We start from the raw sequence: 18,266 nt of genomic DNA on the forward strand, positions 1-18,266 counted from the left end.
GCTACTCCTTCGGAGCAAAGTCTAATACCCCATATGTGACGAATATGAAGAGGCGGCGACTGTCGGAGGACTCAGAGAAAGGAATTTTACAGGTAAGATTTTACAAAAATTCCGTTTTTTTTTTATTCTATACAGCTGAGCAGGAAGGGAATGGATGGGAGTTACAGGAAGAATGGGAGGACATAGAAGGTGGTCACAGTCATGAGCGTTCTTCAAATACTCATCCTAATGAGTTGCTTTTCAAAGCAGGGTTCACTAGGTTTCCCCCCCCCCCCCTATCAGAGAGCAGAAACATATTCCACATCCTCCAAGTTTTATTGTATTTTTCTCTTTTATGTTAAGCTGTTAGCATAAGATCTTCCATTTTATTGATTTCTTCAACCTTATGTATTCACCTATAGTTGGGGGCAATTTAATGGAATGCAGGATTTGGCAGCACAGTATTGACTTTCTGTATTTTTTTTACACTGGGACGTTCGATACGTGAAGCAAGAAGAGAGCTGGGTCGTTCAGAATCTCCTATTCTGTGAACTCTCGGACGAGTTTCCTGACTTCACCCCAAAAGTGGGTGAGATTCGGGCATTACCAAAAAACGTGCAACATCGTTCCCCGTCCCCCCTGGCATCTCCAACAGAGGCCCGTAGTGTTTGGATAAAATTTATGTAGCATGTGGGGTACATGGTACCATCTCGTTAGTATTCTATAGTTGGTCTCCTGTATCTTTGTACAGGTGGACGTCTTTAACGAAAGCGAATGGATATTTTGTTTCTGTACAAGTGTGACAGGGCGATTTTGGTCCGCCTCCCATTTCTTCAAACAAGACAGATGGCTTTCCTCCAAGGGAGCTATCAAGAGGTTGTAAGTTTTGGAGTGGGGTTGTGGTAGGGTGCCCTCACCTGAGCAGTATTCTTCGAAGGTTATGAGTTTACGATTAAAAGCCCCTGGGTTCGTCAGCAAGTGTAGGTAATGATGAATTCAGATGGTTTTCCAGAGGTTAGTCTGAATGGTCCCTGGTTATCTGTCAGCTGGGCAAGTGTGGGCCACTGATGCTACTATGAAATGGGACAGGCCTTTTAAAGTTGCTTAGCTCACCAGTGCGGCGTTCTTTCCTCAGAATGTACTAAACTGTTGATTTGGCCACTACTAATGTTGCTGCTATCTCTCTTATTGATTTGTTTAGTTTTTGAAGTCTTATAATGGCATGTTTCACTTTCATGGACAGCTCCTTTGAACGCAAGTTGTAGGTTCACAGCAGAAGATTTCAAATGCAAATACCACACTTAGAATCAACTCCAGACCCTTTACCTGCCTAATTGATAAAGAAATAACGAAGGAGAAGCCCACACCTGGCCATGAAACCGCTTTTGATTCAATTGTCCCATAACTTTTGGTCCCCTAAAAAGGGGGGTGGCTATTCTTAAGAGCTGTAATTCTTAAACCCTTCCTCCGATTTGATGAACATCCCCTCAAATTAAACTTGTGCCTGTGTCCAAATATAAATGGACTGTGTTACCTTGAGGACCAGCAGGGTGCTACACAGGTCCAGGGCAGTGATTCCCAGCTGTGGAATCGAGTCCCTGAAGTCCTTTGCGATGTGGCCCGCTACAGTGGGCAGAGATTGTACCCCCCTGAAGATTCTGCTGTATGGAATGAAGAGCGCTCTGATGATAGTCTCTGCTGGTACCCTTCCTCCCCATTTGCACTTGACTCGAGGGTGGGTAAGGGACTTGTTTGTGAGCTCCTATTTTTGTACATTTACTGCGAAACGCTCTAAATCTCTCTTCCAAGCTGTTCGAGGACTATATAGCAGTAGCGGTGTTAAGGGGTGGTCTGGGAAGCTCCTGGCACCAAATACAGAGAGGAGAGCATTTCCTGCACCCCCTGCATTAATTCACAGTCATGTTTGCCACGTGGCCAGTCACTTTACAAGTGGGATGAAGTGTCTTGGTGGGGACCATCTTGGAACTTGCATGTGGCAGCAGCAGAGCCAGTTGTACAAAGGCTGTGGGACTACAGGTCGCAGCAAGAACATTGTGGCCTGGACCAATCTAAAACTACCACTTACCAAGTCCTCTGCTTCAAATGTTACAGGATTTGGGTCATGGTGTCTGCCACAACATTCCAAATCCTTTCCAGCTAATTTAAAGGATATTTTGTATGTCGATTTTCCTCATGCTAAGTGTGTTTGTCTCGCCTAAAAGGTTCGCTCAGTACCCCATGGATAGGGAGTTCATTAGGAAATGAAGTATTCGTTTGTTGGATTCAGCTGTTGAAGTCCTGTTGGCCTCTCCTTCATTTTCTGCTCTTAAACACCTTTGTGAACATTAGCCTGACACTGATTTTGCATTATTGGTGTTCTTTAAAGCAGAGTTCCACCCAAAAGTGGAAGCTCATCTTATCTGCCTCCTCCTCCCCTTCCGATGCCACATTTGGCACCTTTCGGACGGGGGAGGGAGGAGTGGATACCTGTCAAAAAAAGCGGTGACCTACATAATTTACAGCCCCTCCTCCTTCCCCTGGCTGCTGTCTGGGAGACACACTAATATTAAAAGTCAGCAGCTACAGTATTTGAAGCTGCTGACTTTAATTTTTTTTTTTTTTTTTAATACTGGCTCAAACTCCCCTTTAGCCCCGGTTCACACTTGTGCGAGTGCGGGGTTCGCATGTAATGCTCCTTCATTACATGCGATCGGCTGTGCGGTGCGAGTTTAGCCATACACTTTGTATGGCTGAAATTCGCACCGCACCCGCAGCAAACTCGCACAGGACCCTTTTTGGCAGCCGCATCAGGATCGGATCGCACAGCGGTTCACACTTGTGCGATCCGATCCTGTGCGAACTGCAAGATCGCTCTGCGATATGCGATCAAACTGGGGTGCCGTTAAGATTACATTGACACCCCCAGCGTATCGCATATGGCAGTGTGAACTGCCGGGGGTGCATGTGCGATGCGGGAACAGGCTGCGGATTCGCAGCCTTCCCGCATCGCATAAGTGTGAACCGGACCTTAAGCCTGAGTGTTTATTATTATTATTATCTATATATTGCTCACAGATTTGTAAATATGCGTGCATTATTTTGTGTTTACATTTATCCGTGGTAATTTTCAATGTGCTTCTGCTCCACAGTGTTCACGCTATGTTTCCCAGTTGTGTTTTTCATCGGTCTCTTGCCTCAGGTGAACACTTTCGTCATGTACCTGTGTGAACAAGTGGATATACATGTGTTTGGTGGAAACGGTGAGATCTACTTTCTGCACTAGTTGTTAACACTGAACTTGGCATCCTAATTCTTACACTTTAGACAATTTTCATTAAATTCATTTTAAGTAACATAGCATTGATATAGAGCACCTTGAGGCTATTCCTTACTATACGACAATAACTTAAAGGTTAAGTTCACCTTTGTTCCCCTCCTTTAAAAAAAAAAAAAAAAAAAAAAATCCAGTTTCTCTATGTACCAATATAGCATTAATGTACTTATTTTGAAAAAATAAAACCGCTTTCCATTTTTTCTACACAGGCTTGCAACACTCTTTTTCATAGCTATTTAAACACACTGCACAAATTGCTACTGCCTTACTTCCTGGTCATACTTTAGGTCATAACAAAGGAAGGAGTTGATCAGCTAAGGATGATGCAGGGTGTGTGCTAATGAGATCAGCGGGTCAACTCTTTCATGACCTAAAGTCTGACCAGGAAGTAAGGCAGAAGTATTCGTGTAGTGTGTAAACCGCTATGAAGAGAGTGCGGTAAGCCTGTGTACAATTAATGGAAATCTGTTTTAGTTTTTTAACACATTGAGCACAATAAAAAAAAATCCTCATTGATTTGCTAAAGTCTTTACACTAGCACTTGCAGTTTACCACTTTTAGGTCTGCTGTCTCAGTGCTACTTCCCTAAACTTCTGAACTTCAGATGAAAGAGTTAAGTGGGTAGTGCAGCTCTTAAATAAGTCTGTTAGCTTGGAAATGGAAAAAGGGAGACCCAGAGGTGTGGCTTTGCCATCTTAGGCTACTAGGCAGTGTGTTTCTGTTGATGCACAAAGTGTAGGCACACACAACTCTAGTTTCTGCATGCAAGAAGTGCTCCATAGGATGCTGTAGGTAGGAGAAAGAAGCCAACCTGAAACAGGAAACCTGGGGCAGCGGACATTGCATTAGTATATACCGGAATGGTTAACTTGGCTTGTATTTTCTGTCTTGGGGGCTCATTGACATTAAAAGGACTTCGGTACTTTTTGCGGCAATCTTATGTGCAGATACAAGTGTACTTATCAATATGTGATGTTTTGGAGGTTAGGTTACCGCACTGCAATGAGGCTTAACCTCCCTGGAGGTATGATTCTCTCCTATTTTAGGTGCTTAAAGCAGTACCATTATTTTGCATGTAATTCTTAAGAACGAGCAGCCCAAACCAACTATTTACATATGATTTTTTTTTTTTACTCGTATGATAAAATTTGAAACACAAAATCATAAATTATAATATAATAAATAACTATAAATAAGTTAAAGTTTGTATGTGTGTGTGTATTAGAGCTGCACGATTAATCGTAACAGAATCGAGATCGCGATTCACTCCCCCTGACGATCTTAACATGACACTTGCTAGATTCTTTACATTACTGTGAGGGAGCAGCTGTCAAAAAAAAAAAAAAAGCCTCCCGCAAAAGCCTATCAGCATTAGTCTCCCACTGAACTGTAAACACAAATGATTACATTGTATCTTTTCTTTCCCTGCCGGAGGAAGGAAGTTTAACCTCTTTAAAGACTAAACCTTTTTCCTACACTTGTTGCTTGCAAGTTAAATCAGTTTATTTTTCCTAGAAAAGTAGTTAGAACCCCCAAACATTTATATATATATATTTTTTTTTTAAATGGTGATTGTTGTAAATTTTTATGTCACACTGTATTTGCGCAGCAGTCTTTCAAACGCAATTAATGCACTTTAATGAATAAAATAAAAAATAAAAAATAAAACAAAACCGTAAAGTTATCCCAATTTTTTTTATAATGTAAAAGATGTTACACAGAGAATCGTGAGAGAATCGTGATCTTTATTCCAAGCAAAAAAGATTGTGATTCTCATTTTGGCCAGAATCGTGCAGCTCTAGTGTGTATACATACAAATATATATATATATATATATATATATATATATATATATATATATATATGTGTGTGTATATATATATATATATATAATATATATATGTACAGTAAAACTGCAGGAAGGGGCACTGGGGGGCAAACTAATGTGAATTTATTTTGTAATGTATCAGTGTGTTTGGTGTGTTTTACTATTTGAATTTGCTGCCGGTTCCACCTCCCTGCGAGCGCCACTTCGCAGGAGACAGAAGCCGGAGCACAGAGCATCAGGAGGAGGATCCGGCTGCCGCACACTGCCGGGATACATCGCTGGATCCTGGGGACAAGGTGAGTACCCTCTCTTATAGGATCCAGCGATCTCCCTAGCGGTACCCCGAGTGTTGGCTCGGGGTTACCGCTTTTGGCACTGAAATTTAACCCCGAGCCATACTCGGGAAAACCGCTAGGGAGGTTAATGGAAAAAACGTGGCTTGTTACATTTTGAGATTGACTTGCATTTTCCTATTGAAGTAATTTGAATGGAGTGCACTGGAATATGTGTGGAAGGCAAAGCAGAACAATACTGCATCTGAGACCACAAACCAAAAACTTTATTAATTTTATATATTCAAAGCAAACTCCCCCATCCATCCATGTCTCCATACTTTTTTTCGCTGAGAACTCACTCTGAAAAACAACCCCCAGCATTTCTGGCATTGGTCGCCTTGAGTAAAGGCAGATGATTTATGTAGCATTTGCAGTACTTCCTTTAATCCATCTGCCCTTAACTCAGGCTTACATACAGGAGTGTTTACCTAGCTGAGAAAACCCCCTCCTGAAGACTCCTGGGATGCATGACCTAATTTACTGGGTCTGGAGACCATTAAGTAAATACAGAACTGTAAAAAAAAAAAGTAAATGTGCTATACTCCTATTTACTAATACTAGCAGCAAAAGGACTACAAATAGTCCGTGTTAATTGAGAGAGTGAAGTTCTGCTTTAAAAACTTGTTTGGCTAATGGGAAATGCATTCATTATGGAACCTAGAGACTTCTGTAAAACACACATAAATGTATATCCTTTTTAGTTGAGCTAGAATGTAAATCTTATAAATGACGTCTCTTATAAATGAGGTTTCTAACTTGCTGTACGTTTGCATAATTTGTTTTGCTAAGAATAAAAAAACCTCTAAATGTTTTAAATTTTTCAGCTACCACCAGCCTGCTCGCAGCACTTTACAGCTTTATTCGTAGCGTTGTGGCGGTAGCTTTACTTTATGGACTGTGTTATGGTGCTCTTAAGGTAAGCTTTTGCAAATATTGTACTGAATCCCCTTTTGCACTTAGACGCCATAAGGTAAAAAAAAAATATATATATACAGTGGGTACGGAAAGTATTCAGACCCCCTTAAATTTTTCACTCTTTGTTATATTGCAGCCATTTGCTAAAATCATTTAGGTTCATTCTTCTTCCTCATGAATGTACACATAGCACCCCATACTGACAGAAATACACAGAATTGTTGACATTGTTGCAGATTTATTAAAAAATAAAAACTGAAATATCACATGGTCCGAAGTATTCAGACCCTTTGCTCAGTATTTAGTAGAAGCCCCCTTTTGATCTAATACAGCCAGGAGTCTTTTTGGGAAAGATGCAACAAGTCTTTCACACCTGGATTTGGGGATCCTGTGCCATTCCTCCTTGCAAATCCTCTCCAGTTCTGTCAGGTTGGATGGTAAACGTTGGTGGACAGCCATTTTTAGGTCTCTCCAGAGATGCTCAATTGGGTTTAAGTCAGGGCTCTGGCTGGGCCATTCAAGAACAGTCACGGAGTTGTTGTGAAGCCACTCCTTCGTTATTTTAGCTGTGTGCTTAGGGTCATTGTCTTGTTGGAAGGTAAACCTTCGGCCCAGTCTGAGGTCCAGAGCACTCTGGAGAAGGTTTTTGTCCAGGATATCCCTGTACTTGGCCGCATTCATCTTTCCCTCGATTGCAACCAGTCGTCCTGTCCCTGCAGCTGAAAAACACCCCCACAGCATGATGCTGCCACCACCATGCTTCACTGTTGGGACTGTATTGGACAGGTGATGAGCAGTGCCTGGTTTTCTCCACACATACCGCTTAGAATTAAGGCCAAAAAGTTCTATTTTGGTCTCATCAGACCAGAGAATCTTATTTCTCACCATCTTGGAGTCCTTCAGGTGCTTTTTAGCAAACTCCATGCGGGCTTTCATGTGTCTTACACTGAGGAGAGGCTTCCGTCGGGCCACTCTGCCATAAAGCCCCGACTGGTGGAGGGCTGCAGTGATGGTTGACTTTCTACAACTTTCTCCCATCTCCTGACTGCATCTCTGGAGCTCAGCCACAGTGATCTTTGGGTTCTTCTTTACCTCTCTCACCAAGGCTCTTCTCCCCCGATAGCTCAGTTTGGCCGGACGGCCAGCTCTAGGAAGGGTTCTGGTCGTCCCAAACGTCTTCCATTTGAGGATTATGGAGGCCACTGTGCTCTTAGGAACCTTAAGTGCAGCAGAAATCTTTTTGTAACCTTGGCCAGATCTGTGCCTTGCCACAATTCTGTCTCTGAGCTCTTCAGGCAGTTCCTTTGACCTCATGATTCTCATTTGCTCTGACATGCATTGTGATCTGGAAGGTCTTATATAGACAGGTGTGTGGCTTTCCTAATCAAGTCCAATCAGTATAATCAAACACAGCTGGACTCAAATGAAGGTGTAGAACCATCTCAAGGATGATCAGAAGAAATGGAAAGCACCGGAGTTAAATATATGAGTGTCACAGCAAAGGGTCTGAATACTTAGGACAATGTGATATTTCAGTTTTTCTTTTTTAATAAACCTGCAACAATGTCAACAATTCTGTGTTTTTCTGTCAGTATGGGGTGCTATGTGTACATTCATGAGGAAGAAGAATGAACTTAAATGATTTTAGCAAATGGCTGCAATATAACAAAGAGTGAAAAATTTAAGGGGGTCTGAATACTTTCCGTACCCACTGTGTGTATATATATATATATATTGAACAAAATTATTAACGCAAAACTTTTGTTTTTGCCCCCATTTTTCATCCGCTGAACTCAAAGATCTAAGACTTTCTATGTACACAAAAGGCCTATTGCTCTCAATCACAAACCTGTCTAAATTTGTGTTAGTGAGCACTTCTCCTTTGCTGAGATAATCCATCTTCCTTACAGGTGTGGCATATCAAGTAGGGATAGACCGATTATCGGCAAGGCCGATATATCGGGGGCCGATATGCACTTTCCCCGATATATTGGTATCGGCCCTGGAACTGCCCGATATTGACGATATTTTTGTAACGTCATTCTGCCTTCTTAGGCCGCCTCCCTCGCCTTGGACAGCCTCGTCTGGAGTCGGGACTAGTCTTGCAGGAGTGTATCACAGCCATACACCCACCCACAGCAGCCCGGTGCCAGCCACCCACATCCACAGGCCCTGTACCAGTGAACCAGCCAGCCACCCACAGGCCCTGTGCCAGCCAGCCACCCACCACATTGTGCCAGCCACCCACCACATTGTGCCAGCCACCCACCACATTGTGCCAGCCACCCACCACATTGTGCCAGCCACCCACCACATTGTGCCAGCCAGCCAGCCACCCACCACAGGGTGCCAGCCAGCCAGCCACCACAGGGTGCCAGCCAGCCACCCACCACAGGGTGCCAGCCAGCCACCCACCACAGGGTGCCAGCCAGCCACCCACCACAGGGTGCCAGCCACCCACGGCAGGGTGCCAGCCACCCACCGCAGGGTGCCAGTCAGCCACCCACCGCAGGGTGCCAGTCAGCCACCCACCGCAGGGTGCCAGTCAGCCACCCACCGCAGGGTGCCAGCCACCCACCCACAGGCCCTGTACCAGCCAGCCAGTCACAGGCCCTGTACCAGCCAGCCAGCCACAGGCCCTGTACCAGCCAGCCAGCCACAGGCCCTGTACCAGCCAGCCAGCCACAGGCCCTGTACCAGCCAGCCAGCCACAGGCCCTGTACCAGCCAGCCAGCCACAGGCCCTGTACCAGCCAGCCAGCCACAGGCCCTGTACCAGCCAGCCACAGGCCCTGTACCAGCCAGCCACAGGCCCTGTACCAGCCAGCCAGCCACAGGCCCTGTACCAGCCAGCCAGCCACAGGCCCTGTACCAGCCAGCCAGCCACAGGCCCTGTACCAGCCAGCCAGCCAGCCACAGGCCCTGTACCAGCCAGCCAGCCACAGGCCCTGTACCAGCCAGCCAGCCAGCCACAGGCCCTGTACCAGCCAGCCAGCCAGCCACAGGCCCTGTACCAGCCAGCCAGCCAGCCACAGGCCCTGTACCAGCCAGCCAGCCAGCCACAGGCCCTGTACCAGCCAGCCAGCCAGCCACAGGCCCTGTACCAGCCAGCCAGCCAGCCACAGGCCCTGTACCAGCCAGCCAGCCAGCCACAGGCCCTGTACCAGCCAGCCAGCCAGCCACAGGCCCTGTACCAGCCAGCCAGCCAGCCACAGGCCCTGTACCAGCCAGCCAGCCAGCCACAGGCCCTGTACCAGCCAGCCAGCCAGCCACAGGCCCTGTACCAGCCAGCCAGCCACAGGGTGCCAGCCAGCACAAATTGTGTTTATTTTTCAAAATTTTAAATGTACATAATATCGGCCGATACCAATACAGTGTGACCAAAGTATCGGTCCTGAAAAAAACATATTGGTCTATCCCTAATATCAAGATGCTAGTTGGACAGCATGATTATTGCACAGGTGTGCCTTAGGCTGACCACAGTAAAAGGCCACTCCAAAATGTGCAGTTTTACTGTATTGGGGGTTCCAAAAACCAGTAGGTTTCTGCTGTTACCACCATTTGCCTCACGAAGTGCAACACATCTCCTTCGCATAGAGTTGATCAGGTTGTTGATTGTGGCCTGTGGAATGTCGGTCCACTCCTCTTCAGTTGGCTGTGAGAAGTTGCTGGATATTGGCAGGACCTGGAACACGCTGTCGTATACGCTGATCCAGAGCATCCCTAACATGCTCAATGGGTGACCTGTCCGGTGAGTATGCTGGCCATGCAACAACTGGGATGTTTTCAGCTTCCAGGAATTGTGTACAGATCCCTGCAACATGAGGCTGTGCATTGTCATGCTGCATCAAGAGGTGATGGTCGAGGATGAATGACACCACAACGGGCCCCAGGATCTCCTCATAGTATCTCTATGCATTCAAAATGCCATCAACAAAATGCACCTGTGTTCGTTGTCCATAACATACACGTGTCCATACCATAACCCCACCGCCACCATGGGCCACTCAATCCACAACGTTGACATCCGCAAACCACTCACCCACTCTACGCCATACATGCTGTCTGTCAACTGCCCTGTACAGAGAAAACTGGTATTTATCCGTGAAGATAACACCTCTCCAAAGTGCCAGACGCCATTGAAGGTGAGCATTTGCCCACTCAAGTCGGTTACGGCGACAAACTGCAGTCAGGTCGAGACCCTGATGAGGACAACGAGCATACAGATGAGCTTCCCTGAGACAGTTTGACCGTTTGTGCAGAAATTCTTTGGTTATGCAAACCGAATGGTCTCAGACGATCTTGGAGGGGAAGATGCTGGATGTAGAGGTCCTGGGCTGGTGTGGTTACACGTAGCCTGCGGTTGTGAGGCCGGTTGGATGTACTGCCAAATTCTCTGAAACTCCTTTGGAGATGGCTTATGGTAGAGAAATGAACGTTCAATTCACGGGCAGCAGCACCGGTGGACATTCCTGCAGTCAGCATGCCAATTGCATGCTTCCTCAAAACTTCGACAGTTTTGGCACTGTGCTGTGTGTTAAAACTGCACATTTTAGAGTGGCCTTTTATTGTGGCCAGCCTAAGGCACACCTTTGCAAAAATCATGCTGTCTAATCAGCATCTTGAAATGCCACACCTGTGAGGTGGATGGATTTTCTCAGCAAAGGAGAAGTGCTCACTAACACAGATTTAGCCAGATTTGTGAACAATATTTGAGAGAAATATGCCTTTTGTGTACATAGAAAAAGTCTTAGATCTTTGAGTTCAGCTCATGAAAAATGGAGGCAAAAACAAAAGTGTTGCGTTGATATTTTTGTTCAGTGTATATACAGTATCTCACAAAAGTGAGTACACCCCTCACATTTTTGTAAATATTTTATTATATCTTTTCATGTGTCCACACTGAAGAAATTACACTTTGCTACAATGTAAAGTAGTGAGTGTACAGCTTGTAAAACAGTGTGCATTTGCTGTCCCCTCAAAATAATTAAACACACAGCCATTGATGTCTAAACCTCTGGCAACAAAAGTGAGTATACCCCTTAGTGAAAATGTCCAAATTGGACCCAAAATGTCAAACCTGCACTTGTCCCCAGATCACTTATGGGTCTCTGTTGGGTAGTGCAAGACTTGTTTTTTCAAGAGGTGATGGTTCAGATTCGAAACGTTTTCAAAGGTTTTTACTCAAATCTATTTACAGCTCCCAGGAGAAGGCAAGGTATGTCCCTTTCTGGACCTCAGGGCTCTAAACTGCTTGTGAGAGTACAGAAGTTCCACTTAGAGTCCATTGAAAGGGTAGTGGCGTCCCTATGTCAGGGGGATTTTTTTCTTGCTTCTATCGACATCAAGGATGCCTACTTGCACATTCGATTATGTGCCGGTCACCAACACTTCCTTTGTTTTGCCGTGGGCGGGGAGCATTATCTGTTTGTGGTGTGGACCTATGGTCTTGCTCCGCTCCTCGAGATTTCACAAAATTGAGGCCGGTTGGATGTACTGACAAATTCTCTGAAACTCCTTTGGAGATGGCTTATGGTAGAGAAATGGAACATTCAATTCATGGTCAACAGCTGTGGTGGACATTCCTGCAGAGTCAGCATGCCAATTACACGTTTCCTGAAAACCTGCGACATCTGTGGCATTGTGCTGTGTGATAAAATTACATATTTTAAAGTGGGGGGGGGGGCCCTCAGTCGGTTCTCGGTCTTGTCTTTGAAGCCTACCTGCCTATTGATGGTGTTGGGAGAGCTGGGGGCTCCTCGTTTGCTGCGCTCGACCACGCGGGGCCACCATTTTCTTGTAGCCTAGTCTTTTGTAGTGATGGCGGCCATCTTGGTATACCGGTTTTCTTCCATTTTGCGGTGGATCCTTGCCGGTAATCTAGGTGGGAGTGCCTGGAGGCGTTTTCCGCAGGGTGGAGCCCCTCCCTTCACCCTGGACATTTTTCAATGCTCACTCCCTATTGGGAGAGCTTACTGCTACACGTGCAGACATCCTGGTAATGCATATTGGGACAATGGGTGCTGGGGGTCTTCGGGGGGGCGCTGTAGCGCAGTGGGACAGTTTTTTTTTTTTTTTTAAAAAAGTAATTTTTGCTGGCAAGTTCCTCTGGTTCAGTATGGACCCTGCAGACCATGTGTCCCCACCTGACCCTCTCACGGAGGCCGCAGGGCCTTCCGGATCTCCACTGTCCACCAATGCATTTTGGGCGGTTCTGGAAGCATTTGGGTCCCGGGTGGAGGTGGCCTTGAGAGGGCGAGGTGCGCAGAAACGATCTCCACCTACCCCTGCTTCACCTGATGTCTCGGATTCTTAGTTTGACTCAGCCACCGCAGACGTGGGTCTCCATACCGGGTCTGTTATCTCGCGCCCTGTCTCCTCAGATAATGAGGATGACATTTCTACCTCCTCTGCCGTGCAAGATACAGGCGCTGGTGGATGCACTGGTTGTTTCGGTGCGTGGCACCCTGCAATTTAGAGGACGAATCGGCGGCTGCGCCTGGGGCGCAGGTTGCGTTTGGCACTCACATGCCATCCAGAGCGGCTTAATTTGCTAGCATGCTCATAAAGAATGTGACCGTCTGAGACGTTCCCCTGGTGTGTCTAAGCGGCTGCTAGACGTTACCCTTTTGAGGGGTCTCTGGTAACGAAGTGGACTGTACCCCCTAAGGTGGAAACACCGGTCTCCAGGCTGAATAAGACTACCGTTATTCCAGTGGGGGAATCCCTGTCCTTTAATGACCTGGGGGATAGGATGGCGGAGGCTGTGGCCCGCGATCGGTACTCCCTCGTGGGGGACTGCACTGAGAACAATGTAAGGATTGCCCTTGCCACGAAGACTCCAAAGCCGTGACTTGGTGAGGAGCAAGTCCCTTCTGCCTTGGGGGAGCTGTTGGACCAGCTGGTGCATGGCTGCAATATTTTTGCAATGCTGCGCTTGACGGGGCTCCTTTACTGGGTCACTTGTCGGTTTCAGCGGGTGGTTATCCAGCGTATACTTGGCTGACGTGTTGGTCTGTGGATCATACTTCCAAGAGGGCCTTAATGGATCTCCCTTTTCCAGGGGTTCGCCTGTCTGGCGCTGCCCCTGGATGACATTATATATGGGTCTCTTGGGGGGGGGGGGGAGAGTACTTTCTTCCACAGGCTAAAAAGGGTAAGTCGTAGACGGGGTCCCTCCTTTTCGGCTCACAAACAGTTTTCTTCATTTCTCGGGGACAGTCGATGAGGCAAAGTCCTTCAATACTTCCGCGGGTGGTTCCAAGCGACCCTGGTCTGCCAAACTAAGAGTTTTTTTCCAGACCTGAGGACAAGGCCTACTCTGCCTGAAAGTGCGTCCTCACTTGTATATGGGGTGGGGGTGGGGGGGCGTCTTTGCCGGTTCTCGGACCTGCGGCTTGCCCGAGTCCCAGACAGCTGGGTTCAGGAGGTCATGCGGTCCAGTTGCAAGATCGAGTTTCCATCGATAAAGTTTCCCAGTAAGGTTTTCCTCCACTGTACGGCTGTCCCTGGATCGCTTGCTGACGCTCTATGGGGCAGTACAGTCAACAAGGCTTGACCTAATGGCCCTGGTGGTTCCCTGCGATTCAAAAATTCAAGATGGTATTGGTTCGCACGAGGGTGGCTTTCCCACATCCGGGGGATTCCTGGCCTCCATAGACATCAGAGATGCCTACCTTCTCATCCCGTCATGTGCAGGACACCAACGGCTTCCCCGTTTTTGCAGTGGGAGAGGATCTCTATCTTATTACCCTTTCGTCTAGCCTCTGCTCCTCGGGTCTTTACTAAGTGGTTGGCTCCAGTCCTGGCGCTGTTGCGACAGCAGGGTGTATTGGTTCTGGGTTCCTGGCCGATCTACTTCTATGTGCGGTGTCCCCTACGGTGCTGACGGCTAATTTAGGAGTCACCATGAGAACTGTGGAGGAGTTTGGGTTGGTTCTGAACCTTCAGAAGTCGTTCCTCATCCCCCTCCATAAGATGGACTATCTGGGCCTGACTTTGGAGGTGTTCTCTGCAGTTTTTCTGCTCAGGGAGTATGGTCCCTGGAGGACTCAAGGTTACCGATCGATGTCCTGGAGCTGAGGGCGATCCGGTTTTGCCTAGTTAACTGGACCGGGCACCGGCGGCTGTCCAGTATGCATCCAATTGGACTATGCCATGACCGTGGCTTATGTTGTTCATCAGGGGGCACGAAAGTGTCCTTGCGGCCTTGGAAGTGACAGGCATTCTTCGTTGGCCAGAGCGCCTTGTTCCAGGTCTCTCATGTTCACATTCCAGGTATAGAAAAATTGGCAGGCAGATCACCTCAGTCGACAGGCCTTGGATGCAGGGGAATGGTCCCTACATCCGGAGGTGTTCCAGCAGTTGTGCCTTCGTTGGGGCACTCCAGACGTGGATCTGTTGACGTTGCATTAACAGGATAGTGCAGAGGTTGTGGCTGATGCACTGGTGGCACCATGGGGTCAGTATCAGCTGCTGTCGGCCTTTCTCCTCTCAGGTTGCTGCCAAGACCACTTTGCAGGATCAAGGCGGAAGGGATTCCGGTCTTTCTCGTGGCTCCGGTCTGGCTTTGCAAAGCTTGGTACGCCGACCTGGTTAGGCTAGTCGCAGATGCTCCTTGGAGACTTCCTCCCAGGGAGGATCTATTGTCTCCAGGGCCAATCTTTCATCCTGCTTTGCAGTCGCTGGCGTTGTCGGCTTGGCTGTTGACAGCCAGGTGCTGCAGGACAGGGGATTGTCTGCTTCACTGATTCCCACTCTGCTTAATGCGAAGAAAGCGACTTCTAGGATGATTTATCTTCGTACAAGAGAGTCGTATATTGCATGGTGTAAGTCTCTTTGGGTTCTCCATCACTCTTATTCGGTGGCCCGGATCTTGGTTTCCTTTCAACAGGGAGTTGATCAAAAATTGGCCTCGAGCACTATCAAGGGTCAGGTTTCGGCTTTGGCAATTTTCTTCCAAAGGGCGTTGGCCGCCCATCCCCTGGTGCGTACCTTCTTCCAGGGGATGCGACACTTGGTATTTCCGGTGCTACCGCCGTCACCAACTGGGGACCTTGGTTTGGTGCAGTCGGTTCTTCAAAAACCTCCATTTGCAAGTATTCGGGGGTTTCCCCTGCATACCTGATTACTGAAGGTGACCTTCTTGGTGGCTGTCACTTCTGCGCGCAGGTTGTCGGCACTGGTGACGTTGTTATGTCGTTCTCCCTATATGTGGGTTCGTGGAGACAGGTGGTACTTCGTCCGGATCTGTCCTTACTTCCAAAGGTGGTTTCTAGTGTTCCCTTGAATGAGGCATTGTACTACCATCCTTGTGTCCTAAGCCCAAAAATCCTAGGGAATGTGCATTGCATACTCTGAATATAGTTTGGGCAATCAAGGTGTACTTTGCAAATACTGAGTCTTTTCGTAAGTCAGATTCGCTCTCTGTAGTCACTGATGGCCCAAGAAAAGGGCTGCATGGTCATTGGACAATTTCAGATGGATCAGAAAGTTGGTGGTGCAGGCTTGTTCAATTAAGGGTCAGGTCCTGCCTTTCCCTGTTTCGGCACGTTCTACTCAGGCACTTGGTGCTTCCTGGGCTTTTTGCCATACAGGCATCTGGGCTTCAGTTTGCAAGGCGGCTACCTGGTCGTCTGTTCACACCTTTACCAAATTTTATAAGGTGGATGTGCTGGCATCTGCAGATGCCTCTTTTGACTGCAAAGTTTTGCTGGCTGCTGTATAGAGGGCGTTTGGCCTTCCTTGGGGTGCTTCGGTTTCTGTTTGTTTCAGGTGGGCCTCATCTTGCTGTTCTGATGAGACCTATGTTGCCTGGTTGGCTATGTTTAGCCTTGGAGACTTTTTTTTTTTCTGCTGTTACCACCCCTTATTTTATGGCACTGCTTTGGGACGTCCCTACTGATATGCATCAGGAACTGCATCCGTCAATGAACGATAGAGAGAACTGGATTTTTGACTTACAGCAAAATTATTTTCTCTTAAGTTCATTGACGGATGCAGTACCTGCCCCTCCATTTTGAGTTGGGTTGGTGTAACTTCTCTGACACTGCTTTGATACAAAACTGACATCCTATGCAGGAAAAGAGAGGGTGTACCCTCCGGGACTGCCCATAGGCGTAGCCAGAACTTTTTTCCTGCCTATTGTCCTATTCCTGTAGGGGGCAGTATAACCCTTCTGATAATGCATCAGCAACTGCGTCTGTCAATGACCTTAAGAGAAAATTATTTTACGGTAAGTTAAAAATCCAGTTTTCTCTATTTCCATCTCCTATGACACCAGTCTACCCAGTGTCAAAACAAATAATCACCTGATAATCTGTAAAACAAACGTGAGATCCACCATTTAGTGTTAGCAAAAGTCCTCTTATTAGACTGAAAATATTGATCACAATTGTGCTTTCCTCCACCACCTCTTGGACACACACTCACCAACTTTTATTGCTAATCTCTCTCATGAAAGGCAAAAACCTTTTGGAACAACCTGGCCACAGGCATATCCATTCAAGAAGCATTAAATCAGGTGAAGACTAGCTCTTCCTTGCTTGTGTTGCCCCTCCTCATGAATTATATTAACAACTGTTCAGTCACGAACTTAAGATGTCAGGGCACTCTCACTGCACTGATACTGCTGGGTATGCTGTATGTGGATAACCTCTGCTCTGTAAGCTGAGACTGCACACACTGTTTCTTTGGCTCTGCCCCCTGTGGCGTGTTGTCGCTATGACGACTATTAGGAGGATTAGCAGATACCTTCTTCAATCCACAGTAGAACACCCCAGGACGCCAAAATCTGGGAGTCCATTGTAAGTTTGTGAGTAAATGCTGATAAGTCTTGTGATTGCTGGATATGGACTAGCTGTTACCATCTCATGTGCTTATATGCTTGGCCCATCATGGTCATAAGAGGCTTTACTAACCAATAACAAGCAATATGTGGTGAGAAGAGACAGACTAGAGCCCCACGAACAGCTAGTTGGTGTATTGTAGAGTGCTTGAGGTTTTGGGGTTTACAAGGGTGCTCTACGGGGGTTGAGACCTTAGGGTGCCTTCTATCCAGTGAAATAGTTGCTTTACAGTTTTTTTTTTTTCCCACCACACAAGTGCATTTTAAAGCTTGAACTGTTGAACTACACCACAGAATTGCATGATAATAATGGCTGGTCTTGCTGAAATTAGAGGTTTGCTTTCTTCTAGATCAGAGTAGAAAAAAGTTAAACACTGCAATTGTCCCTGGACATAGACTTTACACAGTCTGGTTGACCCTTCATTGTATCTTGACAGGGTTTAAAGTGATTGTAAAGTCAAATTTTTTCTTATAAAAATAACAAACATGTTCTACTCCTCTCCTCTGTGCAGTTGGTTTTTCACAGAGCACCCCAGATCCTCCTCGGTTCCCTCTTCTGTGATCCTGGCCCCTCCCCCCTGCTTAGTTCCCCCACAGCAAGCAGCTTGCTATGGGGGCACCCGAGCTGAGTCACAGCTCCCTGTGTCCATTCAGACACGAAGCCCCTGCCCTGCCCCCCTCTCCCCTGATTGACAGCAGCCAATGGCACCCCAGCTGTGTCTCAGCCAATCAGGAGGGAGAATCTCAGATGGCGGAGACACTCGTGGACATCACTGGACAAAGAGGGATCTCTTAAGTGTTAGGGCGGCTGCTGCACACAGAAGGTTTTTTATCTTGATGCATAGAATGCATTAAGATAAAAAAAAAAACCTTCTGCCTTTACAACTCCTCTAAGGTCTTTGACAAGCAAAGTAATAATAAAACCACTCTTCACTTTATGTGTAGTTTATGTGAATTGCGCTATAGTAACAATACATTTAGCTGCTAGCACAAAATGGTGCATACTCCAAATTAACCACTTGCCCGCCCA

At 46.9% G+C, this 18,266-nt stretch overlaps 1 protein-coding gene across 8 annotated transcripts in view; it reads left to right on the forward strand.

Annotated features, from left to right (window-relative positions):
- PCNX1 (pecanex 1) overlaps nt 1–18,266 on the forward strand; it is a 388,730-nt gene that overhangs the window by 261,449 nt on the left and 109,015 nt on the right. For all 8 annotated transcript variants that reach the window (XM_082275578.1, XM_082275580.1, XM_082275581.1 and 5 more), the window contains 2 exons: nt 3,129–3,239; nt 6,301–6,392. In XM_082275578.1, coding sequence (XP_082131704.1) covers nt 3,129–3,239; nt 6,301–6,392 — 203 coding nt within the window. The remainder of the gene's footprint in view (nt 1–3,128; nt 3,240–6,300; nt 6,393–18,266) is intronic.

Source organism: Pelophylax lessonae (genome assembly GCF_965119305.1).
Source record: "Pelophylax lessonae genome assembly, chromosome: 13".
NCBI lineage: Eukaryota > Metazoa > Chordata > Amphibia > Anura > Ranidae > Pelophylax > Pelophylax lessonae.